The sequence below is a fragment of the Hipposideros armiger genome, unplaced genomic scaffold (assembly GCF_001890085.2).
Source record: "Hipposideros armiger isolate ML-2016 unplaced genomic scaffold, ASM189008v1 scaffold_15, whole genome shotgun sequence".
Taxonomy (NCBI): domain Eukaryota; kingdom Metazoa; phylum Chordata; class Mammalia; order Chiroptera; family Hipposideridae; genus Hipposideros; species Hipposideros armiger.
The window spans coordinates 8,227,787-8,244,707 of NW_017731365.1; the positions used below are offsets into that span (position 1 = coordinate 8,227,787).

General features: G+C 45.0%; 1 protein-coding gene across 1 annotated transcript in view; it reads left to right on the forward strand.

Moving 5' to 3' along the window:
* LRMDA (leucine rich melanocyte differentiation associated) overlaps positions 1–12,639 on the forward strand; it is a 595,188-nt gene extending 582,549 nt beyond the window's left edge. Inside the window, exons 4-6 of the mRNA XM_019624703.1 lie at positions 2,943–3,082; positions 12,230–12,347; positions 12,565–12,639. Of these exons, the coding sequence (XP_019480248.1) occupies positions 2,943–3,082; positions 12,230–12,347; positions 12,565–12,639 (333 nt within the window). The remainder of the gene's footprint in view (positions 1–2,942; positions 3,083–12,229; positions 12,348–12,564) is intronic.
* Positions 12,640–16,921: the final 4,282 nt, after the last annotated feature.

The window sequence follows — 16,921 nt, forward strand, 5'->3', positions numbered from 1 at the left end:
TCTTAGTCAGGTTCCTAGGATTTCCACAGCCACTCTAATGTCACTCAACTCAGGAAATGTGATGGAAGATGTCCTAGTGAAGAAAAACAATGATCTTAACTAATGGTTTAAATAACCTACTTTGGCCAATTTTACAAAAATACGTGACCATGTGACTCTATTACACGGGCCTTTCTCAGGGCCCTGGAAGGGACCTGTACAAGCAAGGAGCCCTCACATATAAGCTTTTTTTAGCTCTGTGGGAAATTAACTTATGAAGCTTCACTCAGATTAAACTGGGCCTACCTCCCTGGATGGTGGCAAGCTGGGCCTCCCATCACTAATCACTAAATGTTGATACATGAGAGGGAGTTCAGTCCAACCCCATTGCCCAATGTCTCCTCAACTTGAAAGTCTTGCCAGTCTTGAGTTCCATTCCTTCATGTCCCCACCTTCACACAGTAGATAAAAAGTAGATGAAGGTTTAAGGAGTTTGTTCCTCCAGGAAAATCGGTGTTGGTTGGACTTTTCTATCCATAGCAGAAAGGGCTTCCTCTAGGTTCTCTAGGGCCATTGTCTGTGTAAATAATTTGAATCACGCCAAATCACTATGTGAGCACCATGTTGACAGCCCACTCTCTTGCAATCCCACAAAAGAAATGCTGTGCTGCCCAGCAGGAGTGATTCTGACTGTACCCCTATAATCAGAGCCTGGCCTTAAGGCTTCAGGATACCCTTATAGGCATGACTCCTAGTGCTCCTTGGAGCATCGATGGGTTCCATGTGTGGGGTGGAGGATTGGAGCAAACCCTGAAGAGGAGAAATGAGAACTGGGACTGAGGCACATGCAAGTCCAAGTCCAGGCATGGGGTACCCCCCTGTATGACACTGTCGGCCCCTGAGCTCCCTCTGTCAGGATCTAAGGGCAGCACCAGTAGGGAGAGTAGTGGCAAGTCCCTTTCTTCTTCTTTTTTTTTAATGTAGCAATGACTGTGAAGCATACAGAGATAGAACCTGCTGGAAAAACCACGTTTTCCCTGAAATTGTTCACTGTCGTTTTAGTTAAATGTTTTTCTTAAAGAGTGTGATGATTGAACTTTAAAAAGTGGTAAGCATGTTTTCTTCAGTGATAAAATATGTCAGTGTTTGACTCCTGGCCACTCACTACACTTCCAACCTTACCTTTCTGCTGGGACCTTTCTCTCTAGCCGTCTCCACATGACCCCCTGCTCATCATTCTCATTGCACTGGTTCTTTGTGGTCATTCCTGGATGATACTTGTTGAAGACTTGAAAGAGTGCTAACTTCAGAGTCCATTGTCTTGTCTTTGTTTAGGAAATGGGGGTGATGTTGGCCAATGGAAACCCATAGTACATGAGCATGCTGGGACCCTCTTTTACTAGTTTCCCCTTTTTGCTTGTGCTCTGCCTCTCGGTGTCTCTGTCTTGCTCCTCCCAGAGTATAGTGCTTGTTCCTGCATATGATGGTAGCAGAGCATGTGTGTAAAGAATGCTCGAAGGAACTTATTTTAGAGATTATAAGATTTAAGGAAGACGCATGAGCTTCAACTATCTGAAGAGTCGTCATGTGGAAGAGAAGAATGCCTTATTCTTTGTGACTCTAAGCAGTTACACTGGGTCAGTGGATAGAGACAGAATGAGCTACCTTGTGCTGATGACCCCTTGGCAGATACGTGAGGAACTGGATTCAGACGTTGGTTGGATTCAGAGTTCATGCTTCTCTGACAAGTTGAAACGACATATGAGAAAATCTGAATAATATCCCATGGTTAGATAACCTCCTGAGAGAGTAAGGGCAGCCCTTTTCTGTGATTCTTATCTTCTCCTAGATCCAAGTGTACTTCACCCCTGGAAACTACCCCATGTCTTTGACTCTTGTGTGCTGCCTTCGCCCCTATATCTTTAGCCCCTATATGCTTTGCTGTCATTCCCTGTCAAGGACCCCATTCTGTCGCTGATGCTGGCTAATTCCTATCATCCACAGGCTCCTCATAGTCATGGCCTCTGTTATGGCCTGTCAAATCATCACCTTGCTAGGGCTCAGCTTATCTGTATGTAGCTCAAGCCAGGGGTTCATGTGTGGACTAGTCCTTCCCAGAGCCTGTGATTCCCTGAATCTGTCACTCTTGCCTCATTTGGATTGGGGAGAGTCTTAGTGTTTGTCTTGACTGGACAGTGGATCCCACTGCGGGGATGGGTCATGGAGTAATTTCACCACCATGCTCATCCTTGGTCTTTCCAATTTTTTCCTTCATGGAATATTAGATTCACAACAGAGTCTCAGGAAATGTAGTTTTACCTGCCTGGTTTGACTAAGCTTGTCTTAACTTACTCTTCTCCTCCTAGCTTTGTTCTCCTTCACCCCACCCCAATACAATGCTTTCCACCAGTGAAGCCGCTGAGCAATGCTTAGTTGCACCACAGGCTCTCAGATCATAAGAGGATGGCCAATTTCTGTTTGTGTTCATGCCATTCTTGTATGTTTAAATAATAAATTACCCCTTAAAGGAGAAATGATCTATATTTAATGAAGCCTTTGGAAATAATGTCTTGCTTTCATTACTAGAAAAAAAATCAAATTTTATGGATTTACATATTGTAAAATATTTTACTACATGGAACCTACCCTTCATCATTAGAAAGAGAAAAACAACTGTAGAGGAAAGAAAAGTGTGATAAAACAATTAAATTCATTCATTCTCTCTCAAGTGTCCTGAACTTAGCCCTACCTGCCCAGAGAAAAGATGGTTTGTGTACCTAACAGTAGGAGTGAAAAACTAGCCGTGTCAGACACCCACAGCTAAGTTGATTTCAGTCCTCACCCACGTCATCTCATGGGAGCAACATGGACCCATCAGCTGCTAGGCTTTCCCTGTCAGTTATGCTCTATTCTTCTTGCCAACTCTTTTGTCTTCCTGGACCAAGATTCTTAACCTTTGTCACATCACTGACTTGGAGCGTCTGCTTGATCACCTGGCAGAAGTGACGCCAGCTCTGGAGTACCTCAGCCTGCTGGGTAATGTGGCGTGTCCCAATGAACTAGTCAGCTTGGAAAAGGATGAGGAAGACTACAAGAGATACAGGTGAGTATCCAGGGGTTTGAACAGGGTGAAAGAAGGGAAAAAGTAGCATACTTGGGGGGATAATATACTATTTGGTGTATAATAGGTATTTGGTAAATATTAGAGGACTCCTCATAATAATGTTAAACTTTCACCTTTGGGTAACCTGTAGCCATTGCCTCCTTTTGTTGAGATCACAGGAGTCAAGAAACATGAAAAGTTTTTGGGTGGTCTAGGTCAGGGGTTGACAGACACTTTTTGTAAAGGGCTGGATAATATTTTATGCTTTGAAAGTCATATGGTTTTTGTTGCAACTATTTAACTCTGCTGTTATAGTGCAGAAGTAGCCATAAACAATTTGTAAATGAACGGGCATGGCTATGTTCCAATAAAAATTTATTTAAAAAAACAGGCAGCAGGCCAGATTTGACCCCTGGGCAATATTTTGCTGACCCCTGCTCTTCCTCTGGTCTGCCTTAGAGTCACTTTTGGGAGAGAAAGCACTTCCTGCCAAAGTTTAGGAAGCTTCTACACAATCCCAAGAGGAAGTCCCACAAGACCTATAACTTGGTTCCGTAAAGCTATGTTTCAGTGATCACCAACCGTGCACTTAGACGAGCTCCCAGTAGAAACGCTTTTCTTTCTTCTCTCCATTTCTGAACCATTGGCTTGAAACACCTGGTCCAAATTCACCTCTTTTAGGAAGTCTTCTTGATCTTACCCAGTTTTCTAAACTGGTTTGTCCATCTTCATTTTGAATTCTGTATGCCGTCATCCTTGATTGTTGTTTGGTAAATGTCTTTAATGACGTTTTCATGATCTTTTCATGTGTGTCACCTCTCCATTATATATATGCTCTCATTAAAAGCCCCCTTGAATCAATGTGGGGAGGAAGACGGGAGGAAGGAAGGAAAGACAAGACAGTTAAGGAAGGATACTGGAAAATACTGGGTTGTCGGAAAAGTCATGATGTCCTTTTTCTATGTTTTTTTGTTGCAAAAATGCATCATGACTTTTCCGACAACCCAATAAAAATGGAAGGCTTGGGGAAATAAGATAATGGGTTGAGAGGAGGAATTTGTTCTATTGTGACTCTTAAAACTTAATTTGCTTCTTAACACTCTTATCAACTTTGAAGCATTTAACAACCTGATTTCAGAAATGAAGGGGTCACTTAAAATGTATTCTATCCTCTTGCAGCAGCTTATTTATCACTATGTCTTGGAAAGATCAAGCAAGTCCAAGAAAGTTCTCTCGGTCAACATTTTTAGTAACCCAAGTATTGTTTGGGGAATTCTCATTTTTTTCTGACTTTTTTTTCGATTTTGGCATTTAATTTGTTAAAATAGCCATGTATCGTGTATGCGTGTGTATGCACACACATTCATACACCTGTTCATTCATTCATGATTTTATATGTAGATTGAACTGTGGGTACATTTTGTTTTCTAGAATGAGAGAAGTAGAGTAAGGAAAGTTTCCAATTCCACCTTATTTTATTTAGTCTTAAATAGAGGGCTTTATGAGGTAATAAAAGGAAAAGAACAGCTAACACTATTATTTTGTTACTGTGACTTGTCACATTGGCAAAAATACAAAGAGCCAAGGTATAAGGGGTCAAATCAGATGACCTGATATGGAGTCCAGTTTGCCAGTGGGACCTTTAAAATGGGGGGGGGCAATCTAGATCAGTGACCCTTAACTTAGGGGTTTTGATTCACTTAGTGGCAAATGCAACAAAATATTCAATAGGTAATTCTGATGCCCAATCAAGAGCTATTGGTCTATGTAGTATTTAAAATCTCTGTTGGCACTAACAATCTGAGAGCCTCAGCTTCCAAGCAGTTACAGTTCTTCCTTTACCATTTCATACCATTTTATATATTTTATCTTATATATTTCTATCACTACGTCATACATTTCACCATCCAGAGAATGGCTTCCAGTTGGTAAAGGCTGTGTCTTCTTGCCCTTTGAAGCCATGGAATAGGGGCTTGGTAACTTTTCGAGCTGACTTGAAATTACCCTTCCTCTCAGGAGCTGAGTGCTTGTAGGGAGGTTCAGGGCCCTCTGGGCACCTCAGATGCCCATTGCCTATTTGGAATCTGATCCATTTGGATGTTGAGCAAGACACTGTCCTTTAGACTCAATCTAAGTGTTGGATTTGGGGGCATGATTCTTTAGGGAGGGCTTGATTCTAGAGGAATGATGCATTTAATGGAGTGGCCTGAGTACCCTCCAAGCCTGTGCTCCTTATTCTAGGTCTGTTCCCCTGGAAGGTGTTGAAGAATGGGGCTGGGAAGGCTGTTTGTGAGTTGCACATATGGCGAAGTTGCCATGAGGAACTGGATTCTAGAGGCCGCATATAGCCACAATCCAATCTAGTAAAAATTATGGTAGAAAATCCAGAAGCTATCCACAATGATGGCAAGATGCCCCCACACTGAGAGAGATGGGAACGAAGAGTGGTGGGAACACAAAATGTGTGCCCATTCAGTTACACATTGACTGTACGGCATCTGATGTTTGAGTGGAATAGTAGGCCCATTCTCTAGTCATTCCAAATTGTTTATTTATTTTACTTTTTATTTCTGGTTTGACAAGCACTCTCATACTTGCACTTGGATGAGATAAATGTGTGTGTGCTTTAATTCTGTTCTATGGTCTGTAAGCAGCTCTGCTTTTGGTTCATCCCGGAGTTTGTGCTTCATTTGACCCTGAGGAACTGGAGGATTTCATAATAAGACTTTTGAACCTAGAGTTCCTGTGGCATTTTGGTTTTCATCAAGCAATGCATTCACCTTTTTCGTTTTTATCTTGGTAAACTATTTTCCTGTCCCTTTATCCACAAAGCATGAGGTCTGCCTTCCTTCTAGCTGTTACCCAGAGCCTAATACTAGGTCCTCTATGTAAATTTATGTGACATTTTCACTAGAAAATTGCTTAAAAAATGAATGATATTTCTATGGTTTACTGTTTTTCACTTTAAGTACGTTTTTTGACAATATGTCGTCTATTAATCATTTAAGCGATAGTGGGAGCCTTAAAGGAGTGTATTCAGAAGCAAGAACCCATGGTTCATTTAGTGCTGTCTAAAAAAATTTTCTTATTGATTGGCATCCTCTGTGGTTATGTGATGTAATATTTATAATATGTCACCCAGCCATACATCAAAACAAGTATGTCTGTCGTTTCATTTCCAAGGGAGATGTTGACTTCAGAGAGGTCTGCCCAGGTTTAGGTCACATTGTGGCCAACCACTGGACCAGAAATGGGAAGTGACTAGATTTATGGACTTATTGGAAATGGCTTCACAGATGCTTTGGTGTCTGCAGAGTCTTTCCTCCCCTCCCCCCACGTCATCCCTTTTCCTTCCTCACTTGCCCTCTGTGTATCGGGTTGGATTTTCTTGGCACACATTCCCACAGTAAAACAGGCTCATTAATTCTGTATGTGAGCATGCACATACTACCAAGTTGTCGAGCAGTGCCCGGGGCCTGCTGGGGCAGGAGTAAAACCCTGCCTGGAGGTTCTCTTTGCCATTCATCATAGATCATGCCTGAGAACTGTCCATTGCCATGTTATTATAGGAGCTTAAACCTGCCCATACTTTGCTATGTGTACACACTGTGCTGCTATTTTGGGATGAATGTTGAATGGAGGTGAATGTGATAACCAGCAGCCTTTGGGATTTGAGCAGGAAGAGAGAGTGGGTGAGGCAGAGCTTGGCTTGGGAGACCACCATCATTCTAAGAAACCACCTGGGGCCTCCCGTGGAATTCAACACTGGCCAAAAAATGAATCAAGGTTGGGAAACTTGGATGCCCAGAATGGTCTATTTCTTGTCTTCCTTTGCAAATATTTTCTTTCTTCTTCCTGCAGGAAAGAAAGTAGAGTGCAGGTCAACAGTACACAAGTGCTGGACCTCCGTTGTCAAATATGGGAGTTGGTCTCATGGTCTCTTAGCTGTCGTCCTGTCACTAAACCCTTGTTTGTCATTCATTCTTTCCTGCCACTGCCTCTCCTTCCTCCTCCCCGCCAGTAGGCCCCTCTGTATTTCTCACAACTTTAAATTATTTCAAATGTGACACCCTTCCTTTGTTCCCTCTAAGGGAGCAGCCCTGGGGCCTGCCCAGTGTCTGTAGCACTCAGCCAAAGGAAAGGAGGGAGGGACCCTCGCCGTCTGTTGGCCATCCTGGGCTACCACCATTTCCCGGCCAAATAGGAGCTGTAAAACTTGTGGCTTACATAACCCAGCGAGCATTCTCTAGCTAATCTACAGTCTGGGCTTTGAAGATCACAAGAAAGCAAAGGTCACGACCCAGAGATCAAAGTGACAGAAGCCCACAGAGTAATTGCTGGCTGCCCTCTGTAGAGGGCCTTGGTCTGTCTTGTGGGTGTATTGTTTGCAGGGAGACTTCAAACATCCTGCCGGTGAACTGTGAGGACAATCAGCTGGCCTTTGCCAGTTGTCAGACATTCATTAATGCTGTAGGTGAGCTCACCTCGGCTCATTAGAGTGAGATCATTGTCATCTCTCGGAGCATCTGGAGTTAGTCCACTCACAGTGTTTGTTCATTACTCTTTGGTCTTTATTGACTTTTTTCTCACAGCCCTCTTTTACCTGGAGGTGCAAGGGGGTGGTTATATAAGGAAATTGGAGTAATAAGAAAGGAGGATATGGATGTATTTATTGTAAATTAACTTTGAGACACAGAATTCAAGCAAGCTGACGCTTAAGAGAGGCTTAGGCATCATTTAGCCCATTCCCTTCCTTGCACAGCTGGAGAAACTGAGGCTTGGGAGGACCGTAGAGACTGAACCAAGATCTCACAGCAAGATAATCCCAGAGCCTGGGCTCTTTCCTCTGCCTGGCTAGTCCCAAGTCTTTTGTTATGAAAACCTCCCCTCTTTTTTAAATTTTCTTCCCACACTTTAAAGCTTTGTCTCTTAAATAAACTCCATTGAAGCCATTGCAAACGTTTTAAAATGAGTCAGACACATTTAGCTGTTGATCAGTGCTTTTGATCAGCATGAGTTAACCAGTGTTACCAAACAGGGTTGATGTAATCCAGTTGAAAGCAAGGAAGCTTGATAGTTTGTTGGCATGTTTGCTCTATTCTTTTCAGCTTTGTGAAAGATTGAAGAACAGTTTGTGGATTACCCATTGCCTCCTTCAGGGGCATCCAGTTGGGCATCAGTAGCTTGCGCTATCTCTCCCCTCCCCCCACGCATGAGAGCAAATAGGCAGCCAACTAATGGGAAGAAGCGTAGAATGCCATAAATGGAAGGAAGTAGGAAAAAAAACACCCTCCAGTTCCCTCAGAATCTAGAAACTTGGTGTTTCTCGAGTAGAGCCTCCTCAGAGAACGAAGCAGGGCTGCCCCAGGAGCAGACAACAGAAATTTGTCTCGGCATTTCTGTGTTGTGTGATTGTTTTGGGGGAGCAGCCAGCGTCCCTCAGTTAGCAGCTGTGGGCAGGAGGGAAGCGCATACTCCTCCCCCTTTGAAGTCTGGATGAAAAGTGCTGGAGCTTTGGGATTTGGGCAGAGAAAATTGATTTTGGAGTAAAAATCAAACAAAAAAAGCTTCCTGCCGTTCCTTTTCTCCTTAGGTGTCTCCTTAGCCCTGTCCTTTAAGTAAAATGGAGTGGGGATTCTGTATGAAAAGAGAGAGAACCTGAAAAGCTCTGCACGTGGGTCTCACCTTTAGAGAATCTGTTTGCAGACAGAGACAAATAGGTCTTTAAACACCGCCCCAGGACCCCTGATCTCCTCTGCATAACCTCACCTTCCATATCAGCCCCTGATGTCTACTCCCCAGCCCTGGGACATTTGCCGAGCCACTTTGGGAAGGTCAGGAAAATTGGAGTTGCCCTCTGGAGCTAGGGATGAGAGAGTTAGAGCTTAGATGGATCTCTTTTCATTAAGCAGTGTCCTGGCTTAACAAGCGGTTTTATAAATCTGAAGCTGTCTCCGGGTGTCGCAGGATTTATAGACGGGGATTTCTGCCATAAAGTGGTTTATGATGGCTGCCTTCTGTGTTATTAGTAGCTGTCTCTTCCTTCAACCATTGCTGTTTGATAATAGCCTTAAAACACCCAGAATTACTTACCTGCAAGCCCCATTCCCGATAGCCCCTGTTGACAGTCTGAATAAGTTTACTGCCCTTTTGTTGTACTTTACCTTCAAAACAAACTGATTGAACCATCAATAGCTCGTGGAAGCTGACAGAGGCATGTCATGTGGACTAGCCCTTGTGATTGCAGGTTATCTGGGGGAGTTAACCTTCCCGCATTGTTAACTGAAATGTTTTATGTACTATGCAACTTTAGGATACGGCTGTGATAACCTCAGTAACTAAGTCATACATCACGGTAAAGAGATTTTGGTGCAACAAATAACCTTGGATTAAATTTACAAGGGTTGAATTGATATTGTAAAAGCCTTCATTCTGTGGCTTCGGGAATCCTCTCTTGTGTTTTTATGGCAAACTTGTATTATACTCAGGATTGAAGCTGCAGCTCTTGACACCCTGACATGACCTAGAACAACGGGAAATAGATCTTCCGAGACCGGGATGGCACAGTCAAGCAGAAAGCCCACTGACTTATCACTTGGCAATACTGTGGGGAGCCAGTTCCACATCACCAAGGCGCAGGAAGATCTGGTGGACGTGGCCACCGTCTGGGCTGTGTGTGCCATAGGCGTGGTGCAGGGCGCAGGGTGCACCATTAGCAGAATTGAGGAGGACACTCTTTGTCGCCTTCCAGCCTCATAATCCCCAAACTACTGTTATTTCTCGTGGTGTCATTTTCCCATGGACCGTGGTTCTCAGCAGGACCAGCAGCATCAGCCGCACCTGGGAACTTGTTAGAAATGTCAGTCCCGGGCCCTACTGCCATCTGTGTTTCAGCAAGCCCTCCAGAGGATGCTGATGCCCTCCCAAGTTTGAGAACCACTGTACTAGAATATAAGCTCCCTGGGAGCAGGGTCCTTGTCTATTTTGTGTATCACCCACTCTCAGCACCTGGCACAGTTCCTGGCTGGTGGTAGCTGTGTGATAATTATTTTTTGGGTGAGTGAAAATAGGAGTGAGTGAGCGAGTGAAAGAAGAAATCTCTAAGGGAGGAACTTCGGATGCTAGGCTGGGTCTCAGATCCAATAATTTGGGGCAAGCTTTCCTAGTGTCTCTCAAATCTCTCTAAGCAGCAACCACCTGGAAACCTCAGGATGAGGGTCAGGTCACCTCTAGTTTCAGGGTGACTGGAAGCCTATTTCATGGGCTGTTTCTTTGGTTGTGTAAGAAGAGTGCTCTGAAAAACAGCTCTTTGTCATCTAAAATTTTTAACTAGCATAAAAGCCAGCATATCTCTCTCTCTCTCTCTCTCTCTCTCTCCCTCGCTCTCTCTCTCTCTCTCTCCCCCTCACCTTCCCTCCCCCACCATCTCTCTCTCCTTTGATTTCAGGGCTGTGATCCAAAGTGGGGGGAAATGACAACGTGCTGTCTGTTGTCATCGTGGTTCCTGGCAGCCCCGTGATGACATCTTTCATTCCATTATTAAACATTGGCTGATTTTCTAATACTGATGTTTTCTTCACCTGAATATTCATCTTTTCCCACCCTACACTTAGTGGGTGTCTTTACTCCTTTGAGCATCACTCCTGACATATTGTTTCCGTCTGTACATGTCTTTTCTGAAAGAATCTGTTGTCATCAAGACTGCTGCTACAAGCAGAAGATGGAAGTTTTCTCTGACATTGACTGAGGCCAGTGGGAGTTCTGTTGGGGGCCAGAAAGGTCATTTGAACCTTTGTGGAATTTTTTTGATTTGGGGTAAGATTAGGGGGCATTTGGAGAAGGAAGGGAGAGGCTCAGGGAGAAATGGGAAAGAAGGTAATAGATTGAAGCCAGGGAGGAAGCAGGAAATAGTCAAATTTCCAGGACCTCAGATGTTGGAGTGCCCAGTTCTGGGGAGGAAAAGTATACCTCCAAAGAATTTTAGAGTGTTTTGACTTTAAAAATGAGTAATATAAAGGTTATGACTAGAGGCCTCTAAGTTGTTGTCTCTGACATTTGAGTGATCAGCTAAGTCTTCTACCTGGACAAGCACATGGCAGTCTCCTGGTTATGTGAGACCACCTAATGAATGTGGGAGTTGGCCTTGGGCCCCAGGCTCCCCTGAGACAGTGGGCACACTGCTTACCCCAAGTAACATTTGCACTGAGAGAAAGCTAAGTGCTTGGTGTTGCTTTAGGCTTTGGTTCTCTGAAGCCTGCTTGAGACTTCCTGTTCCTCCTCATGCTTGTCTACCATTAGTTTTTAGTCATTCAATGAGTAATATCAGGTCCCTTTCTCTGTGCTCCCCAAAATACTGTATAACCTCAATCTTGGCACTTAGCTACACTGATTTCCATTATTCCCATTACACTAAAAACCCCTTTCAGTGGAGGGACCATGTGGTAATCACCTTTGTATACCTAGGGCCTGCCTGGTATATAGTAGGTGCTCAAGAAATGAACTGGCATTTTATTGAGTTAATTCTCATGCTCCTTTTCAAGAGGGTATGAGTGTAAGTAAAAATGTGTGTTCCTGGGCCGGCCGAGTGGCGCGATGGTTGGGAGCTCGCTTGGGATGCCAGAGGGCCCCGGTTCGGATCCCACATATGAGGGCCAGTGACACTGCCCTCTACAGCTAAGATGCTGAACAACAGCTCAACCTGGAGCTGGGCTGCCGTGGGTCGCCGGCGACGGCGTGGGCTGCAGCCCCTGTGGCGGTGGGTTGCCATGGGCTACCGTCTGTAGCCAGCAGCCAGCGTGAGCGGCCAGCAGCCGCAGTGAGCGGCCGTCCAGAAGCCAGCGACTGATCTGCCTCGCCCTGGAAGAGCGCGATGATGGTGCCAACTTGGGCCAGTGAAGCAACGTCCTCCACAACTAGACTGAAGAACAAACCGACAGCAACTTGTCTGTTCCCCTTCCCCCAATTCCCCAGCACTGTTGCCATCCCCCAATTCCCCAATTAAAAAAAAATGTGTGTTCCTTCCTTCAAGAAACTTATTGTTTATGTGAGGACATCTTGAACTAAATTCCTGAGTATCAGCCAAATTGATTGGCTCTTTGAGATGGTCACCCCAACCTTCCTTAATTGTCTCTGCCTGTTCCCTTCCAGATGCTTTGTTCTACACAAGCTGCCCAATTTAAAGTTTTTAGATGCCCGGAAAGTAACCAGACAAGAACGAGAGGAAGCTTTGGTCAGAGGGGCATTCATGAAAGTAGTGAAGGCCAAGGTAAGCTGTTTGCTCCCTGATCTCACATGACTGGATACTCTCTGAGCATGGACGATGTCTTCCTATGTGCTGAGAATGCGGGAGGGATCTCACATGAGGGGATCTCACCTGAGGGGATGATACACTATGAGCCAGCCCAGAAGGAGGACCAGGCATAGATTGGGTCTTCCTGTGACCCACTCTAAAGGGACCTTAACTGTAAGGTGATTTCATCCAGGTGGCTCTTTTACCACTAAGGGAGCACCATACCCAGTCCAGTGGTGATGGGGTGGGTTTGAAACCTCCTTCTTGAAGATGGTTCATTGACACTGTGGGACCTCTGCAGATTTGGAGCTGCGAAAGGAGAAAGAGGAAAGCATTGAACATTTACTATTTCTCAGGTGGGTACGATTCCTCTCATGCCTCAGAGGGGGCCCTTCACTCTTGGGCCCAACAGGGAGCAAGGGGACAGAGATTTTCCTCAGTCCACAGATGAGAGCCCATCAGCTCTCAGAGGTGCTGTTAGTGGGAAGCAACTTTTCCTGACAACGTGACCTGGGACTGGTGAGTGCTCTCTCCATGTAGCTCTCTAGAGTTCATGGGATGATGTTTACTGACCTTTCCTGTACCAGCTGCGTCTGCACTGAGGCCATGGCAGTGACTGTGGCATCATCTTAATGATAGCACTGATGAGGCGGGGGAGATCTGGCTTTGGGTCTTGGATTCCGACAGAAGATTTTTAAGGACATGAATGACTATCTTATTGGGAGGAATCGGGGTCCTTCAGTGAAACCCAAGGCTGGGGAATGGACGTAATGACCCTCGGTGACCCCTTTGGAGGTCCGTCACTGCCCTGGGACTCTGTGGAGCTAGAGTCATTTCCTGTGGGATCCTAGCTTGTGTGTTGGAAACACTGGCCCAGAAATCCTAGAGTTCTAGTTTGTCCTCACTTATTGACTTAGAGGGCTCTGCACATGCATTGAAAATGATTAAGAGGGAAAGAGAAAAAACAAACAGAACCAAAACAGAAAAAGAAAACCTCTTCCATCAAGCTGCTGGGCTGGCAGCAGACCTCAGGCCACTTTCTTTTCCTCAATCCATGAGGTGCAATTATTTCCCATTATGCTGAATACAATCGCAACAGTTGTGGAAATATGTGCTATGGAGGGTATAATGCTGGCAGATAAATGCATTGTTACCTGTTTCAGCATGTGGGAAATTAATTGAGTGATTTGTTTCATAGCTATTAAAGTGTTAACAGTTTTCCTTATTGAGGCAGATTTGACGTATTGCTCATGGCTGCCTTGCGTTACTTCGACTTTTGTAATTTTGTCCACATGAAATAATTTATTTCTTGGCCTCCTCTTTTATTATTATTATTTTTTTATTAAAGGATTCCAGAGACAGCCACATCACCAAACCAAACAAAGTACAGCAAATGAAGTGTTTGTAGTAGCTTGGGTCTCTGCTCATCCTCCATTTCTCACCCTCACCTGTACAGGCACTTTATAGACTAGATCAGTAATTCTCCTGCTGTCGTCGTCTTCGACACGGGCAGTTCTGCTTCGTCACTGGAAATCAGAAGGGGTGGTAGCTGCCAGATTTGGGTAGGGTGCTCTCAGTGTGTCCACTGTTCTAAGGTTCTTTGCATAAAGGTTTGTGAGTCCTCGCGTGACCCTGTAATGTAGAAGGCGGGGAGCACTGGTTTATGCTACAGATGAAGTCGCTCAGGCCTAGAGATGTTAACTGGGCTGCCCAAGTCGCCAGGCTAGTAACTGCTGCAGCTTTCTTTACCTGTGTTCCTGACCACAGACCCCACCTTCTTCCACTCTGATTCCTTACCCCTGGATCAGTGAGCTGAACATTTCCCCTGTGCAGCTCTCTGTATAAACCAAACCTCATAGGAAAGCCTAAATGAAGAAAACAGGTAGCAGCAGGGCAGCTCTGTTGGAGGAGAGATGGCAGGAGCAGCAGGGGGCGGGGCCGGGGCGGGGCCGGGGCGGGGGACTGAAATCCTCCCTCTTTGAAAGCAAATGGGAATGGCTCTTCCAAATCTGGTAGAGCTGGTTGTCTGAGCCATTAGCAACTTAAGCAGAAACGCTCTTCAAAGCCCCATATTAGCTTCTAATCAATTAGAGAATTAGCTCATGTTCGTGTGATTGACTCTAACATCTTCACTAACTGTATTAAGCTTAAAAATAATCCATTAGTTATTTGAGGAGAGGCAGGGGTACTCTGACAAAGCATGGGGACTTTGGGTTGCTAACCTTTTGTAGTCACATGATTTCCAAACTGGAGAGGACTTCAGGAATCACCTGGTCCGTGATCTCATTTCCTGGGTGAAGGAGCTGGGAGAGGATGTAGTTTCCTTAGGCCCGCACAGTCCCATGGAGTCAGACTGGAACCAGAGCCCAGGGGCCTGGGCTTCCAGCTAAGTGTTCTAGTTACTCCAGGATCCTTCAAGTGCACCAGAGGCTTTCTCTGTGTTCCTGGTTTCGTATCAAACTGTGTGCCTTTCTTGAGTGGCAGGCAATTTCCTTTTGTCTGTTTTCAGAGATATGCACGGGTACTTTTCTGGCAGATAGAGAGAGGCCAAATGAACTCCTTGCTGAATTAATAAATGTTCAAAAGGCTGGTTCTCGCATGCTCACAGTACATACAGATGTATGTTTGTTCCTACGCAGGTGTGTATACACGCTTTTGGTCTCTGTGTATATATACATATGTATGTGCTGGGAGGTGTGTATATGCCTGGATCCAGCTCCTAATGGAGAGCAATTTCCTCCCCGGGAATTGCCGACGCTGTGCTGAGCACACTGGGTGAAGACCTATTTTTCATAACGGCATCAGAATCTCAAGTTGGCTTCTGTCCTTTCGGAGGCTGCGGCGGCCTGTTGTGCTTATTCAGCAGAAGGCTCTGATGGATGATCAAGGGGGCTGTGATTTGGGGAGCTGTTTTCATTTTATTTCTGACATAAAGTATTTGGGAGAATGGAAAATGCCTCTCCAATCGCAGCCCTTGCCTCAGAGGTAGGGAACAGGCAGTGTGGGTGTTCTCAGCTGACGCAAATGCAAAATCATCCCAGAACAAATAAATGCCCATTGTCACAGAGGTTTGATTTGGTACCTAGCAGGCCCTGGCACTTGAGTGCGAGGTCTCTCTCATTTTCTGTTCTGATCACATTGCTGCCTTCATTGCTGCCTTTTGGCTTTTGTTGTTTAAAGGCTGCCTTCTGTCCGATTGTTCTAGAGAAAGAGGCGGCCGTTCATGAGACAGTGATAGCTAATGCTACAGTGGACTTTTCTAGACCTGTGCACGTGTGAATGTGTGTATTTGTGTGTTGTTAGTTAATGGACTTAAAACAGGCTTTGTTCATTTCACAGAATTTTAAAGAAAATATATATCTTTGTCTAACACTGACCATTGAATCATGCCATTGTTAATGCAAAGAGCACCAAGCTGGGTGCAGGGAAGGCTGAGGCCCCCCAAAGAAAGGCTTCTGTAATGACCAGACCGTGACCCCCTCACTGCACCGGGAAATATAGATCAAAGCGGTTGGAGAGGCCTGTCCAGGAGGACGTGCGGGGAAGACACGCCAACCCGGCACATCAGAGAGACAGTTCAAGAATCCACAGTCAGAATTGCTTAATTATGTCCTGGCTTTGTAATTATTCATCCCTGTTCTGGCAAAGAGCACAGCTGTCATTTCTTTGACTTATATTTAAAGCTGAGTCCTCTTGTTTACAGACACATACATATAGTCGGTTTTCAAGTACTTAATCATCAGAACCTTATAGAAGCGATAGGGAGAGGAACTACGTGGGCCGCTGGACTGAGAGTCGCAGCCTGTGTTAGAAAGTATTCTCACTTGTATACTTCTGCTTGTAATTGTGGCCATTCACTTGTAGGTAAGATATGGTAATAGGTATGTGTGTGTGTGAGTAGGAGGGAGATGTGATGCGTTAACGGAATAAGCTTCTGAGTGCCTATACCTTCCGTAAATCTTTTTTATTCTCCTCCTTAAACTGAAAGTTGAAAGTGATTTGGATCCCAGGAACACCTGCTTCCATGACTACATTACACAGTCTTGCTCTTGACCCTTGGAGTTGGGCCCTAACTCCCCTGGGTAACTTTAGTTTCCTCTATCTGCGCCCAGCTTTTTGGATTTCTACAAAAAAAGGCAACCTAACATAAAGACAGGGAATGGAAGCATCGGGAAGCAGCAGCAGCTCATCTACTGGGGTGTCCACTCCATGAGGGCAGGGGCTTTTGTTTTTTCACTCTTGTATCCCCAGTGCCTGGTCTAGAGCAGAGGCTCAGCTGGAAGAATGAACTGTGAACGGAGCATATTGGAAGATCCATCACCACGGTGGTTCCATTTTTTTATTGCCTCACTATGGCTCTCTGGAAAGGCAGGAAAGGGACCTTTGCCTTAAGAAAATGTAATAATTTGAATCTGTGTGTTGGCAGAAAAGAGAGATTCTGGGTTGCATATTTGTTTTTCCAAAGGATTTACTCTGGGATTACTTATGAAGGCAAAATCTACGGCCCCTGCGATCCCTGGGCCTCGGCTTCGCCAACACGTAGCATTGCT